At 47.9% G+C, this 15,907-nt stretch overlaps 1 protein-coding gene across 1 annotated transcript in view; it reads left to right on the forward strand.

Moving 5' to 3' along the window:
- LOC144128039 (2-succinylbenzoate--CoA ligase-like) overlaps positions 1-15,907 on the forward strand; it is a 91,768-nt gene that overhangs the window by 17,536 nt on the left and 58,325 nt on the right. Inside the window, exon 3 of the mRNA XM_077661087.1 lies at positions 9,765-9,868. Coding sequence (XP_077517213.1) covers positions 9,765-9,868 — 104 coding nt within the window. The remainder of the gene's footprint in view (positions 1-9,764; positions 9,869-15,907) is intronic.

The raw sequence follows: 15,907 nt of genomic DNA on the forward strand, positions 1-15,907 counted from the left end.
CTCGCCAGCATCTTTGTATCGTCACTGCTCGTTACGGTCATCGACTTTTTATGGTTATTACTTCGTATTTTGGTCAAAATGTTCTATCGTTACGGTCATCCTTTTCTCCAAGTAGAACTCGGTCATCTGCACCTTTGACAAATTCTAGTGGTTTCAGGGCGTTGCTTCAAAAGCTTGATCGTTTTTTTTTTCGGTATGTTTTGTAGCAATTCATTATGGTGCATTATACATGCCATGTCAAGAATTTCACCCCCTCCATGACGGTGTTGCAAGAACAAATATAGGAAGTTTCTGTAAAGTGGACGTATCAGGAGCTTGCCCAAATAATGGGATGAATTTGTCTTGTAACCTGGGGGCACTTGGTGAGGCACCTGATGTTGATAATAGGGGAGGCACTTGATGTTTATGCTCTGAACGAAATATAGAAAAAACCTATCTCACGCATAAGTTTTCATTGCTATGATAACTCGTGGAATAGCCTTATTCGTCGGAAGACTTGGGAACAATATGTTCAGTGTCATCTCGTATTCATCTGATGGTCGCATTATTTAAACATTTACAGCTTTTATTTTTCCTTGCTCGCTGTTGCTTGACGAACTAAGACTGGGTTCTTTTGTACAGGGTAACGTTTCTTTTATTGGAGTATATTAACATAGACTTAAACAACCAAAAACAAATAGTACTAGAAAATCTAACACACACTAGCTGCTCCCGGTTATATCTGCCAGCTTTTTCAACGGCGCGAATGTAAATGTCATTAAACTTTTGATTTTCCAAGGTGTCACTGTTAACGCAATATTTGAAAAGAACGATGACTTTCATTTTTTTGTCGACCGAGAGATGTCCGATAATATCATTGTCGGCCAGAGTTTTGTAGCGTATGCTCTATGTGTAAAAATTGTATCAGGACGCTCCACCATTGTAGTTACTAACAAATATGATTTCGAATCGCTGTTAAGTAATTGTAATTGGAAACGTTTAATGGGTGCTGTGCAAAAAGATGAAATTTACGATTTGCTTACTTAAATGCTTTACAATTACATAGAATTCTCGAAACAGTTCACCTCAAACAGCTGGAGCCAGGATGCCCTTCGCATATTAAGTTCACCTGTGACTTAGGGGAAAGCGACAGGAAAGCGAGTTATAATTTACAATTTATATTGTAACGGGGGGTTTGTTACGAGGTCCTGGGGCGACGGGAACGGCAACGGCAGCAGTCTGGGATCAGATCGGCAAAAGACATACAAGCGTAGCGCTGGCAAAAACTCTCGAGAACACTGTCACCTCGTCTTCGTCTTTTCAAATCATCAGACGCATCTTCTTCTTTAGCCTTACAATCACCCCGGGGACAAGAGGAGCCATCCTGGCGACTTAGGATGATGGCAAGACGGCGGGGTCGTAGTAGGGCTTGAGGCGCTGGACATGAACGGTCTCCCGTCCTCGGCGGCGGAGATCAGGAGACGGCGTGAGGGGTTCCACGATATAATTAACCGGAGAGGTGCGCTCCAGCACACGGTAGGGACCATGGTCCTTCGCAAGAAATTTTGAGGAGAGACCGGGAGTTCCTGAAGGGATCCAGAGCCACACAAGTGCACCAGAAGTGTAGTTCGGTGGGGTTTGGTCTTGGGCGAGGCGGGAGCGCTGGCGATGCTGAGTGTCAGTGGTGAGTGACCGGGCAATTTGGCGGCAGGCTTCGGCGTGTTGCGCGGCGTCGGAAACAGGCCGATATTCGGATTCATCAGGGCGGTAAGGGAGGATAGTGTCGATAGTAGCAGAGGGTTGGCGGCCGTAAAGTAGGAAGAAAGGAGAGAATCCGGTGGTAGACTGCGTAGCGGTATTGTACGCATAAGTAACGTACGGAAGGACGAGATCCCAATTCGTGTGGTCAGAAGCGACGTACTTGGAGAGCATGTCTCCGAGTGTGCGGTTAAATCGCTCAGTGAGGCCATTGGTCTGCGGATGATAGGCGGTGGTAGTTCGGTGAATCGTGTTGCACTCTTTGAGAAGCGCCTTCACCACCTCAGATAAGAACACGCGGCCTCGGTCACTGAGCAGTTCACGAGGTGCACCGTGGCGAAGGATGAATCGGTGCAAAATGAAGGAGGCGACGTCCGTCGCTGTGGCAGCCGGAAGGGCAGCAGTTTCGGCATATCGTGTAAGGTGATCCACCGCTACTATAGCCCAACGGTTGCCGTCTGCAGTGTATGGAAGCGGGCCGTATAAATCAATGCCAACGCGGTCGAACGGGCGTGGAGGGCATGGTAACGGCTGCAGCTCAGCAGCAGAACGATGGGGAGGTGTCTTGCGACGTTGGCAGGGAATGCATGCGTGCACGTACTTCATGATAAAGGTGTACATTCCGCGCCAGTAGTAGCGCAGCCGTATGCGGGTGTAGGTCTTGAAAACGCCCGCGTGACCGCTGTGGGGGGCAGCATGGAAGTATGCGCATATCTCCGAGCGTAAGTGACGTGGAATAACGAGCAGCCACTTGCGACCTTCGGAGTTGTAGTTACGGCGATAAAGTAGGGTGTCACGGATCGCAAAATGGGCAGCTTGGCGGCGGAGCGCACGTGACGGTGAAGCAGCCGTCGGGTTGGCGAGAAAGTCGAGAAGGGAAGCGATCCAGGGATCCATGCGTTGCGCTGAAGGCATGTCGCTGAGGCGAAGCAAGGGCAGAGAAGCGTCGGAGGTGGAAAGGCTGGCGATCTCGGCTGGAAGGGGGCAGCGTGGCAGTGCATCGGCGTCTTGATGCGTGCGGCCGGTGCGATACACGACGCGGATATCATATTCTTGCAAGCGAAGGGCCCACCTAGCGAGGCGGCCCGAGGGGTCTTTCAGGTTGCAAAGCCAACAGAGCGCATGGTGGTCGGTCACAACGTCAAAAGGGCGCCCATAAATGTACGGTCGAAACTTCGCGAGGGCCCATACAATCGCCAAACACTCTTTTTCAGTTACGGAGTAGTTGCGTTCTGCTGGTGTGAGTGTGCGGCTAGCATAAGCAACGACGTATTCGTCAAAGCCAGGTTTTCGTTGGGCGAGGACAGCGCCGAGGCCAACACCGCTGGCGTCCGTGTGAACTTCGGTAGGAGCGGCCGAGTCGAAATGGCGCAGAATGGGCGGCGCCGTGAGGAGACGGCGCAAGGTGGTGTATGCGTCGTCGCACGCTGGAGACCACAGTGATAAATCCGCACTTCCAGACAGCAGTTGAGTCAAAGGCGCAGCAATGGACGCAAAGTTGCGAATAAACCGGCGGAAATATGAGCACAAACCCAGGAAGCTGCGCAGGTCTTTGATGGAGGTAGGTTTGGGAAAGTCAACCACAGCACGAAGTTTCGCTGGGTCGGGACTGACGCCCTGCTTAGAGACAACATGACCTAAGATGGTTAATTGACGAGCGGCAAAACGGCATTTTTTTAAGTTCAGCTGCAGGCCGGCGTCAGAGAGGCAGGTCAAGACGTGCTTCAAACGGGAGAGGTGGGTGTCAAAGTCCGGGGAAAAGACCACAATGTCGTCGAGGTAGCAAAGGCATGTCTTCCACTTATGTCCGCGCAAAATGGTGTCCATCATCCTCTCAAAAGTCGCGGGGGCGTTACAAAGCCCGAAGGGCATCACCGTAAATTCATACAAGCCATCCGGAGTCACAAAGGCGGTTTTGGGGCGATCGGCTTCTTTCATAGGAACTTGCCAGTACCCGGAACGCAAATCAAGAGATGAAAAGAGTTCGGCCCCTTGCAAAGAGTCCAGAGCGGGGATAGACATCTTTGCGCGTAATCTTATTAAGGCGGCGGTAATCTACACAGAAGCGTATGGAGCCATCCTTCTTTTTGACGAGCACCACAGGCGACGCCCATGGGCTGCTTGAGGGCTGAATGACGCCGCTCTGGAGCATCTTGTCGACTTGGTCTTCAATAACTTGGCGCTCGGCGACAGACACACGATAGGGACGTTGTCGCAGCGGTGCGTGGTCACCTGTGTCGATGGCATGGGTGACAGTGGAAGTTTGGCCCAAGGAACTTTGATGTGAGTCAAATGATGAGCGAAACTGATTAAGTAAAGTGAGAAGCTGTGCCCTTTGCGGCGCTGGAAGGTTGTCGTCGATGGAGCGAATGAATGCTTCGGTTGAGGAGGGATCGGGCGCAGCAGTAGGTGGGCTGAGTGCGGCTATGGAGAGGTGCGGCGCGTCGTCCGTCTCTTCGTGGATGAGCAGAGACGCGAATGGTTGTACCGTGCCGAGACATTCACCTAGGCGCAAGGCGTTGGGGAACGAGAATGGGTTAGACACGAACAGTACGGAGAGGCCAGCGGATATAGTCAGTACAGCGTATGGCAGAGGCAGACACTTGCGGTGCAGAAAGATAGGGGACGGAGTGAAGAGGACAGTGTCGTCGCGAAGAGGGCCGCAAGAGAGGGGTACGAGGTCTGAAGAGCAGGGGGGCAGGTCAATGTCTTCGGCAACTAGGGCCTTAACACAGGCACCAGGAGGGGCAGTGTCCAAGACAGCTTCGGGCAGGTGAGAGAACTCGACTTCAGCTCGAGCACAATCGATGATAGCAGCATGGCGCGATAGGAAATCCCAGCCCAGGATAACAGCATGAGAACAGCAGGGCAGTACGACGAATTCGACGGCATAAATGGTCCCCTGGATTACAACGCGAGCGGTACACGCTGCTGACGGCTGGATGTTCTGAGCACTGGCGGTGCGCAGTGAGAGTCCAGCAGTTGGCGTCCTTACTTTTCTTAAAGAACTACACAGCTTTGCGTCCATGACGGAAACGGCAGCACCAGTGTCGACAAGCGCCATGACAGAAACGCCGTCGACGGAAATTTCAATGAGGTTAGCGGCTGACGGATGAGGCCTTTCGAAGTTCGTTGTGGACGCAGTTCTCGCCTCAGGAACTGCGGCGCCTAGTTTTCCTCCTGGTTAGCGGTGGGGCGACGTCGCATAGGCGAAATAGACCGGCGTCGTGGAGAAGAGGGCCGGCGGCTGGAGAGGGTAGAACGGTCCGGCGAGGAAGTACGACTTTGCGGCGGCGCAGCTGGTACAGAGTACTGACTCGGTGGGGGCCAGTACCCAGGAGCTTGGGGAGGAATTTCCGCGTCCGGGAGACGACGGCGGCAATGCCGAGCTACATGACCTGGGAGACCACAAAAGAAGCAAATCGGCCGATTGTCCGTTGTGCGCCAGGAATCGCTGACCCTTGGAGTAGGTCGTCGGTAAGCCACTGGCCCTCGCAAATGCGCCGGAGGCGCACTATAGATTGGCGGCTGCGGTCTTGCTACGACATCGGCATATGTCACTGGAGCCGCGACAGGAGGCGGTCTCGCGACGGCTTCGGCATATGTGAGCGGAGCCGCCACAGGTTGTGGTCTGGCGACAACGTCAGCGTATGTCAGCGGAACCGTGACAGGTGGTGACGGATGAGCCGGTGGAAGAGCCTCAGCAACTTGCTCTTGAATTGTATGTCGGAGCGCTGGAGTCAGATATGATGGTCGGTCGTGAGCGCTCGGCAGAAAGGAAAGTTGACGTGCCACTTCTTCCCGCTGTAGCAGCGGGGGGTCAGGAGCAGGCGTGAGCCCAGCGAGCGACTCAACCTGCTGTGGCCGCTGGCGTGTCAGAATCCGCTGCTTGCGCAACTGCTCAAAGCTTTGACACAGCGTGACGACTTCAGCAACGGTACGCAAGTCGCGCGCTAGAAGCATCTGAAAAGCGTCGTCATCGATGCCTTTCAAGATGTGTTGGATCTTGTCGGCTTCCGACATACGAGCGTTGACCCGCTTGCACAAGTCGACGACATCTTCAATGTAGCTAGTGAAGCTTTCACTAGCCTGCTGAGATTGTTCACGCAATCGCTGTTCGGCTCGGAGTTGCCTGACAGCCGGTCGACCAAATACGTCTGCAAATTTAGTCTTAAAAATGGACCAGGTTTGAATATCTGCCTCATGGTTGCGATACCAGAGGTTAGCCACACCGGCGAGATAAAAGATGACGTTGTTTAGCTTCGTCACATCGTCCCATTTGTTGTATACGCTCACCCGCTCGTACGATGTGAGCCAATCTTCCACATTGTTCTCGTCAGTCCCGCTGAAAATGGTCGGGTCCCGTTGACGAAGAGAGCCGGCACAGATGACAGCCTGGCCCACTTGTACGGCCTGGTGTTGGACGTCCTCAGGCATCGTGCGCGCCGGGAGAGCACGACTACGGAGCTCCAGGGCCGATGTTTTTACCCCGCACCTCCACCAAATGTAACGTGGGGTTTGTTACGAGGTCCTGGGGCGACGGGAACGGCAACGGCAGCAGTCTGGGATCAGATCGGCAAAAGACACACAAGCGTAGCGCTGGCAAAAACTCTCGAGAACACTGTCACCTCGTCTTCGTCTTTTCAAATCATCAGACGCATCTTCTTCTTTAGCCTTACATATATATATATATATATATATATATATATATATATATATATATATATATATATATATATATATATATATATATATATAGTTATAATTTTTATTGTAATCTCCTCACTACAACTTCATTTGCAATTATTATTTCTTGCGCGCAGAACCAATCAGTGGCTTTTTTCGGGCCACAGCAGTACAGCGAGAGAGGACAATGGAGATGCATCAACAAAGTCACACAGGCATACAATTGCTCATACTTTAACACAACATCACAAAGAAGTTCTCTTATGCTTGCTAAGAAAAACATTCACCTCTTGGGTCTCAGTTGTTAACATTCTTGCCAGTGCTTTGCTGACAGCGCGGAATATGAACGGCCGCACTTTAATTTTTCTCTATCATCATAGTTCATCTTTGGTACTAGGCGCGAATACACACAGAACACAAGGAAGGGAACGGGACAAAGCGCCACTTACAGCTCCTTTATTCGGAGGTACGTCACACACACTTTCTTATACGCAAGGAACAGAATCAAATCAGGATCGATAAGCACGTGCACCGGTTAAAAATTTCTTTTCCGCCTTATATAAAGATACGGATGGATCACTGACGCACATGTTTCCTTTTTCTCCGATAAAAAAAAAGCTTCAGTTAGTTCCCGAGCTTTGGTATCTTTACTGGAAGCTGGAATCCTCACCCCTGAAAAACATGCCTCACAGGAGCGTGACGGGCAGGACCTAATATGCTTGGGTATGTTTGGCCCTTCTTTATTTTGCTCTAGATTTCTCTCATGTTTCCTAATGCGGTCATTGACGCAGCGCTCGGGTTGCCCTACGTATGAGTGACCGCATGAGAGGGGAATTTCATACACCACCCCTACGGCGCACTTCAAAAACGGTCGCCCATGCTTAGTGCCGCATCCTTTTTCCTCTTCACGTACTCTTTCGATACGCGTGCACAGGTTTCCGAGATTTTGGGGTGCTGAAAACACAAGCGGCACCCCATGCCTGCTTGCGACCTTCTTTAAATTGTGGGCCATCTTATGTACACAGGGCACCACTACCGGTCTCAGCACCCCTTCTCGAGGGGGACCTTCCCCAGCTCTAACCGCCACAGTCTTCATTTTTTGCAGTAGGCTTTCGGCGACTGCCATCACAACCGAATCAGGGAACGTAGGGCAAACCGGGCGCTGCGTCAATGACCGCATTAGGGAACATGAGAGAAATCTAGAGCAAAATAAAGAAGGGCCAAACATACCCAAGCATATTACGTCCTGCCCGTCACGCTCCTGTGAGGCATGTTTTTCAGGGGTGAGGATTCTAGCTTCCAGTAAAGATACCAAAGCTCGGGAACTAACTGAAGCTTTTTTTTTATCGGAGAAAAAGGAAACATGTGCGTCAGTGATCCATCCGTATCTTAATATAAGGAGGAAGAAAATTTTTAACCGGTGCACGTGCTTATCGATCCTGGTTTGATTGTGTTCCTTGTGTTTAAGAAAGTGTGTGTGATGTACCTCCGAATAAAGCAGTTGTAAGTGGCGCTTTGTCGCGTTCTCTTCCTTGTGTTCTGTGTGTGTTCGCGCCTAGTACCAAAGATGAATTGTGACCAACTCGCCCAAGAAGACGTTCTTTTATCATCATAGTCTCGATAGGAGCCGTAGCAGCTCAGTGTTTTTTTGTTAGCAGGGTTTGTTGCGGAAGGGCGTTGCTTATCGCGTGAATTTCATGAGGATGATTCCGCGCTCTGTCTCCATGAAGTTCTTGGGGTGATTGCATCGTAGCCAGATGAAAATCACATTTCTTGATACATGGGAACGTACCGTCTTTGTCAAAAGTAACCAGCATACGTAGTTTGTTTCTTAGCCGGGCAGCGGACCACTTATGCCACTGCTCAAGTTCTAATTCTCTGCAAGGTAGGAAAAGCCGTCGTCCTCACCTTTCAAGATATTTCGATTGTTAGGGAAGCCGTATGTGCTTCACTGTAATTGTGAGAAGCAAACCATGCAGCATGACTATTTTTGCTGAAGAGGCTATGCACGTCTGTTTCTTATTATAACTGGCCGGAAGTGCCTCAAAAAATGTTTTAGAGGGAAAGTTCCACTCCTCAGGGTAAAACTTCCGATCTCAATGTGGGTGAGTTAATGCCTCACAAGACCAAACCAAACTTAACTGCGTGGTGGTATGGGCCAACCTATGGGAGTATGACCACGTGATCACGTGACAGACCATTGGGTACCTGACTCGTCTCTTTATTGCGCTACATTTTTTTCAAGTATGTGTCACTAACTAGCCCAGCAACAAGTTTTATTGAGCGTGGCAAAAGCAGAGGGATGCCTGCTCATCGCTTTCTTGTCCAGCCCCCGCCTTGCGACTTCGTTTCGTGCCCACAGGGCTGTTCTGCCTGCATTTGTGACGTTTGCCAGGGTGGTGCCATTAATGAGTGTAACGCGACGGCCTAGCAACCAAGCGCGAGTGATAGCGGATGATCGCGCGTTTATGCATCCATGTTGCTACATCTGTATGGATGCCAAATGCGGTGTTCTTTGTAGCCGATAACACAGCGCAAAGATACGACATGAAACATTACGCGCTAACTTGATACAAACAAGAGGAAAACAGACACCGAGCAACCAACTAGGCCAGATTTTCGCACTCTTAGCCTAGTGCGTGTTTGAAACGCGCGAATACCCGCTATCACCGTGCACTTGCTTGCCTAGCCGCCTCGTGCTTCGCGCAAAACGAGTTAGTTTTCCGGCCGCTGTTACAGACCATTCGGAGTGGCCCTGGCAGCGTGAAGCTCAAGCACTGGGCGGAAACAAGGCCGAGAACCCACAAGCAGGCACCGCTTTATTTGTGCCGCGCATGCGCATGGGACGCATAACTCAAACCCACAGCCTAACGTTAGATGGGACTGACTTGCGCACTCCAGACAGGGCTGCTCACCACTGTACAAGCGTTGACATTCGCATCCTAAGCCTAAAATTTACTTCATATACACAAGGTAATACTGAAACTTTCGATTAAATTATCTGTTCACTTCTGTAAACTTTTAAGCAATTGCCCCAATATGAAGAACGTCTGTAATTATACGCATAGTTGCAACTTACTTTAGTAGTTCCTATGTGACTGAACTCTGAAATAATACAGGAGTATGACAAGCAGTTAGTCCGTTTTTTTGTTTTTACATTGCTTTTACTTCCTCTATCGCGAGCTTTTCTTTCGTAAATACGTCTTGACTTCATTACAGTTTGAGCAAATCTACTCCTCTCTCATGGGCGTCCTGTTTTGCTCCAGCGCTTTTTTGGTACAATACTTTGGTGACTTTTTATCGCGCCAACAGCCTTACCCACAACGCATTCTATTTTGTAGGGGAACTCCGCTATCAAGCGCAGGACAGCGACAGCACGCATATCCTAACCGACGAAGAGTACACGGAGAAGGTCAGCAAAGCTATCGCCAATCTTGACATGAAAGTAAGTGGCGCTCAACACCGTCGCATGCGTCACGTGAAATACAATAATAAAATTACAGGGAAACCACTCGAGAGATTGAGCCATATTGAAACACTAGGACAGCTTGAGACACGCTAAGTAAGCCGTATTTGTGGAAGAATAGAATGTACTGAACGCCATCAAACGTGCGCCAAGAAAAGGAAGGGGTAACTTGAAGAATACCGCTGCTGGATACAGCGAAACTCACTCAGAGGAAATTACAACAGCTGCTACAAAAGCAAGCTTAAAAATACTTATTACATTTTCTTGATGTGATTTTTTCTACGGTTTCAAGCAGTGCCTGGCATGATACCAAATACTTATTAACTGTCGCAGGGGTTTAAGACTGCATGCATGCGCTGAGTATCGGCAGCTTCGATCCGCGAAGAAAACTAATCGTCTTCGGCAATGAAATCAGTACAAGAGAAAGCCGTGAAAATCAAAAATGTGAAATTGCGCATGTTTAATGGTTTTTTGAGCGCAAGAAAGCATTACTGTACGAAAGCACTATATGAAGCAGTCCATCAGATGTGTAAACATGAGGCAAAAACAACAACAGAATAAGTGCGAGAAAATTATCCATCCCGGACACCCTGCGCAGCATTTTTACTGGTGAAAAATCAAGCCAACGCCACTGTTGTAAGAACAGAAATAAGTGTCCAAGAAATAAGTTGGAATCGGAAATCTTACATGCATTTGTAAGAGCGAGTGCAGGCGCTATGGGGAACAAAATTCATCAGAACGCGCGACAAGCGATTTCAGCTAAAAGCTCCCTTGTTTGTTAGCGATAACCGGCTGTCACTGGCACATAACGCAGAACGCGAGTCCGACTTCTAGCTCGACAAGTGTGGTTTCCAGCCCGCGGCTAATCACAGAGGCGTTTCCCAATGAAGCGTCCTGTAGTCTTTTGTCTCCGTCAGTACAGGAACATGCGTGAGGCAAACATTTTAGCAACTTTTTTTTAATTAGCCAATCAACCTAAGCAGGCACTGGGAAAAGCTCTAAAGTCTGTAATGTGCATAAATTCTATTGCTATAGCCAAGCTTTTAGTTGATACGCGGCGCATATTACATCTAGCATGGGGTGATTCTTATAACGTCTAGAGATTTGTATTTTAAAAATAATTAGAATTACGCGCACAGACGCGGTTTATGAATGTGATGAAATAAAGGAAGTAAATAGAATTTTAATGACAGTACAACACCGAACAATGCCATTTTGTGAGTATGCACTCTGGGAAATTCCACTCAGCGAGCTTTCGGCTTATTGTATTTGGCCTTCCGTATTTCTCACTGCACTCCAGATGAAGAAAATTTAAAAACTAGCCTAAAACATCCATGTTGGCGGCCTACAATTTGGCAATATTGCACCTAAAATAAGGAATAAAGATCATTGGTTAATTTCAGTTACTTAATCATCTAATATTCGGCTCTAGCAGGGGCTTTGTCAGACTTGCGGTAGAGACCAAATGCACAGACCGCACCGTCCAATTTATCGCATGTTTTAAACTAAAATTATGTAAACGTTAAACGTATCAGCCCATACATACTACCGTGGACTGAAAAATTATGCAGATAATTTGTGGAATGTCTACAAGAAAACTTTTTATTTGGCTATTTTCAATGTGAAACTCAATACTGATACACTTATCACTATACAATATGTGCAGTAGTAATTAAAACTCTTTTAAAAGGCGGCATAATAAAAGTAGACATGCAGTGAATTCCACAGGAAAACAATTAGGAAATTTATTTTGAGCAATCAGGGGCACTGCTGTGCGTTAAGCATGTAATATTAATAAGTGGCTTCGGTCAAAGGCTCTGACGTGACAGCCTTATTTTCTTATGTTCTCACTTTGGCAACGGAAAAATAAGCTAGGTAGATCATATTATTGTGATTTATTTATTTATTTGGCCGTCAAAGGCCCCACTTAAGGGTATTACATTAGGGAGGGGCGGGGAGTACGGCAGTTATGACAAAAATGGTTATCGATGGCAGTGTTGAAATTTTGATGATCTGTTATTGAAGCAATGCGGCCGGGAGGGTCGTTCCAGTCCAGGGCAGCGCAGAGAAAAAAATGATTTCTGGAATGTTGTGGTACTGTGCGATGTCAGAGCACGTTAAATATCTCCAGGTGGTCGAACTCATTCCGGAACCCTCCACTACGGCACCCATTTCTTCCTTTCTTCTTTAACTCCCTCCTTTATCCCTTCCCTTACGGTGCCGTTCAGGTGTCCAACGATATATGAGACAGGTACTGCGCTATTTTCTTTCCCCGAAAACCAATTGCTATTATGTTGTGGTACCCGCCGCGGTGGCTCAGTGGTTAGGGCGCTACTAATCCGGAGTACCCGGGCTCGAACCCCAACGCTGCGGCCGCGTTTCGTTGGGCTGTACGATATCAGTGCACATTAAAGATCCCCAGGTGGTCGAAATTATTTAGCGGAGACCTCCACTACGGCACCCCTTTCTTCTTTCACTCCCTCTTTTATTCTTTCCCTTGCGGCGCGGTTCAGGTATCCACCGAGATGTGCGAGAGGTACTGCGCCATTTCCTTTCCCCAAAAACCTGCTTAATAATTTATTGAATGTTGTGGCATGGGCGCGCGGGGGGTAGACGGCTTTGGAGAGGCTTATTTATTTATTTATTTTTACTTATTTATTGTACGGTAGGTAGAATTTATGCTATTTTACTGTAGCATTACAGATTTATGAGTAGTGCCTAAATGATGAGTAAGAGAGAAAACTTAATAATAGTAGAGCCGGTAGCTTTGCCGTTTCCCGCCCGCCATTGCGCTAGCAATCACCAGTTTAGAAAGCCGGTGCCAACTAGCCCATGTAAACGCTTTATTGTTCAATGCAGCAATTATGCATTAATGCTTCCTCGGAGATGAAGCTTAATGATCCCTTCGTTATTGTCATCTTTGGGGCTGAGGCCTTCCACCGATCCCTTTGTACCGTAGGTAGTCTGTCGTGAAGGAGCGCTGAAGAATAAATAAACGAAATCACACTGGAAATTGTACAATGCATGAGGCTCAAATTGACAAAGAAGGCTCTCAGGAGTGTATTTGACTTTTTGAAACAAATCGCACACCGCGGCGGTGGCCCTGTTGTTGAGTATCCGCCTCGCATGCAGTAGGTGCGGGGTTCGATCCCCAGTGCCGGTGGGTACCCACCGGTAGTGCAATGGGTACAAGATTTCCCCTCGCCTGGTGCTCGACTAATAAGGGGTGAAATGCTTGTAAAATGGGTCTTTATCCCACCTTGAGTAATCGAAAATACCTTGTGTCATGGCGTTGTTTGGCGATAGATGCTCTTGCGCCAGAAAAAATTCATAATCATCATCATCAAACCAATCGCATGGCAGGAAACCGAGGATGGAGAAAACAGACTCGATGTTTCGGGGCTTTTCCCAAGAAGCATGGACTAACTTGCAAGCCATTTGATTCGTCTGAAAGGATTCGGGTAATCAGAATCCGCAGATTTTCGATTTTCGATTTGGAATGGGATTTGCAAGCAGGCTTTCTACCATTATGGCGGAACTTTTTTTAGCATAGTTTTTCTAAAGGAATGTTGTATGAATGTACTTTACATTACAGTGAAATTTTATTACTTTCGGTTTGCGGATGCGGTTCAATTAAAAAAAAAGATCTCTTGAATAACCCTCTCCTAAAACGAGATTCATATGGTCGCGCTTGCGCCGTCCGGAAGAGGGTAGGGTGCTTTTACAACCGTGCAAGTGCGACATTCGCTGTGGTATTATTTCGCAACAACGCTGATTAAACCAACCTGAACCAAAAGCTGGAGAGTAAAGAAACGATGTACCAGAGGTAAAATTCTTCATTTTCCCCCCTCGCGTGACCTAAACATACCTTATAGGTCACGATCGTCGTTAGGTTGTTGAACCCGAAACAACATCAACAAGATATTCAGTTATAAATTATTTAGCGATCATCGATAAAAGGGACGCGGTGACCCATGCATATTAACGTGTAACGCCTCATTTCAAAGAAAAGAACACGCAAGCCAAATTTTCGTGTCTGTATTTATTTTGAGACCCGCCGCGGTGGATCAATGGTTAGGGCGCTCGACTACTGATCCGGAGTACCCGGGTTCGAACGCGACCGCGGCGGCTGCGTTTTTATGGAGGTGATACGCTAAGGCACCCGTGTGCTGTGCGATGTCAATGCACGTTGAAGATCCCCACGTGGTCGAAATTATTCCGGAGCCCTCCACTACGGCGCCTCTTTCTCCTTTCACTCCCTTATTTATCCCTTCCCTTACGGTGCGGTTCAGGTGTCCTCCGATATATGAGACAGATACTGCGCCATTTCCTTTCCACAAAAACCAATTATATACTTATTTAAGCTGTAGCATGCTGTATACACTGAAGAAACGGGTAGATTCGCCAACGATCTGCAAAATGAGAGGCGATATAATGTGGAGAAAATAATTTCTGACCACGTAACGCAGGGAATGCAGCTGCGCTCTGTCCTTCGCAAGCTGCTTCATAATCATGAAAAGCGGCAGTTGAGTTCCTAGAGGCATTGTAAAGCCTTCCAGCTCATCCGCGGCGCAGACCAGTGCGTGAGCGTCCCCTCTATTGTCCTCACAAAAAACAAAAGAAGTACCTTTCCGCTAGACGGGATGTTATTCGGCAGATGTTTCCGAACCTCCTCTTGTTGTTGAGTTTCGTGCGTTGGAATTTTCTCCTGCCTCTCTGACAGGAACATTTTTACACCTATTTTTACACCTATCTCTCCTTTGCTGTAGCACTGTGCAATGTACGTCCACTTTCCCAAAGCGCCACTTCAGTTGTTTGTTAAAGCTTGGTCGCCTTCTAATTCACAAGGACTGAGCGGGAAATGTTTTTGAAGCTCTGGTGTAGGGAGTTATGAAAGCAGCGATATCGCGTACAGTGTGGGACAAAAGTTCGCAGGCCACAGGGTTTGCTTCTCAGCAGTATATTTTTCACCTAAAGTGCTTCTGAAGCTACCAAGAGATGTGGTAAGTCCAAATAATACTTTTTCTACCCCCGACAGAAATGCCAAGATTGGGAGTGTCTTCAGTACCGCACTACACGTTTTAGAAGTTGACCTTGTGGCAAAGGAACATTTAGTTATAATAGTTTTGAAACGCGCTTCTTTTAACCTTGGAGAGGAAGAAGACAACCAAGCGGAAAACTCACACTGCGCCAGCATGCCCTACTACAACCAACTTGTAGGAGGCCTAAAGCTTCTCCCATTTCATCCTACTACCACCTCTGTCCCATCATCGCTCCACCCCGATCTTTACGTTATGCCGGACGCTCTACTCTTTTCTGAGTGGTTCAGATTTCAGAGTCCATTTCCCCCCCGGCCTCCATCCCTCATTCCAACGTCGTCTCTCGGGAGAAGTGAATAACACAACGCCACCGCCCAACAAAGCATAGTATAACGGGCTACCCGAACCTTTGGCATCTGTCGGACGTCGAGCTCATTTGAAAAAAATAATACTTTTTTCGAAAAGAGCACTTATTTGACCTCGGTACTGAAAGAGAAAAACCAGCGCACGAAAACCTTTTTCAATAGTCACTTGTCTCCTAAATCCCGCATCAAGTGTATATATTAACAAGTACATAAAGCGCTGTTCAGAATGTTGTGGCTAGATTTATTCGTTGTTCATAGTAGTACGTCATGACTGTTCTATCCTTGGAAGTCAGATCCGGGTGGGCGCCGCTTTCTTTTTGTTGCCGCAATTCATGTGTATCTTTTTGTTACAGGTTTATTTTTTATTCTTCCCTTAACCAAACTCTATACATCACAGCCGCTGCACGTATATTTCATCGTAACGGTCATCTACTGCAATCTGCACACCCACTATCACTCGCTCTTCTGCTACACTGTTTTTTCTGAGCAGCTACTGGCTACAGGCCTACCTTTTCACATTTTCAGACCTGCTTCACGAGAGAGTAATCTATAGCCATAAAGTTAACTATTTTTCGTTATTTTGAAGAGGAATTCCGTCCCTTATGTAATATTGG

This window comes from Amblyomma americanum, chromosome 4 (genome assembly GCF_052857255.1).
Source record: "Amblyomma americanum isolate KBUSLIRL-KWMA chromosome 4, ASM5285725v1, whole genome shotgun sequence".
NCBI classification, from domain to species: Eukaryota; Metazoa; Arthropoda; class Arachnida; order Ixodida; family Ixodidae; genus Amblyomma; species Amblyomma americanum.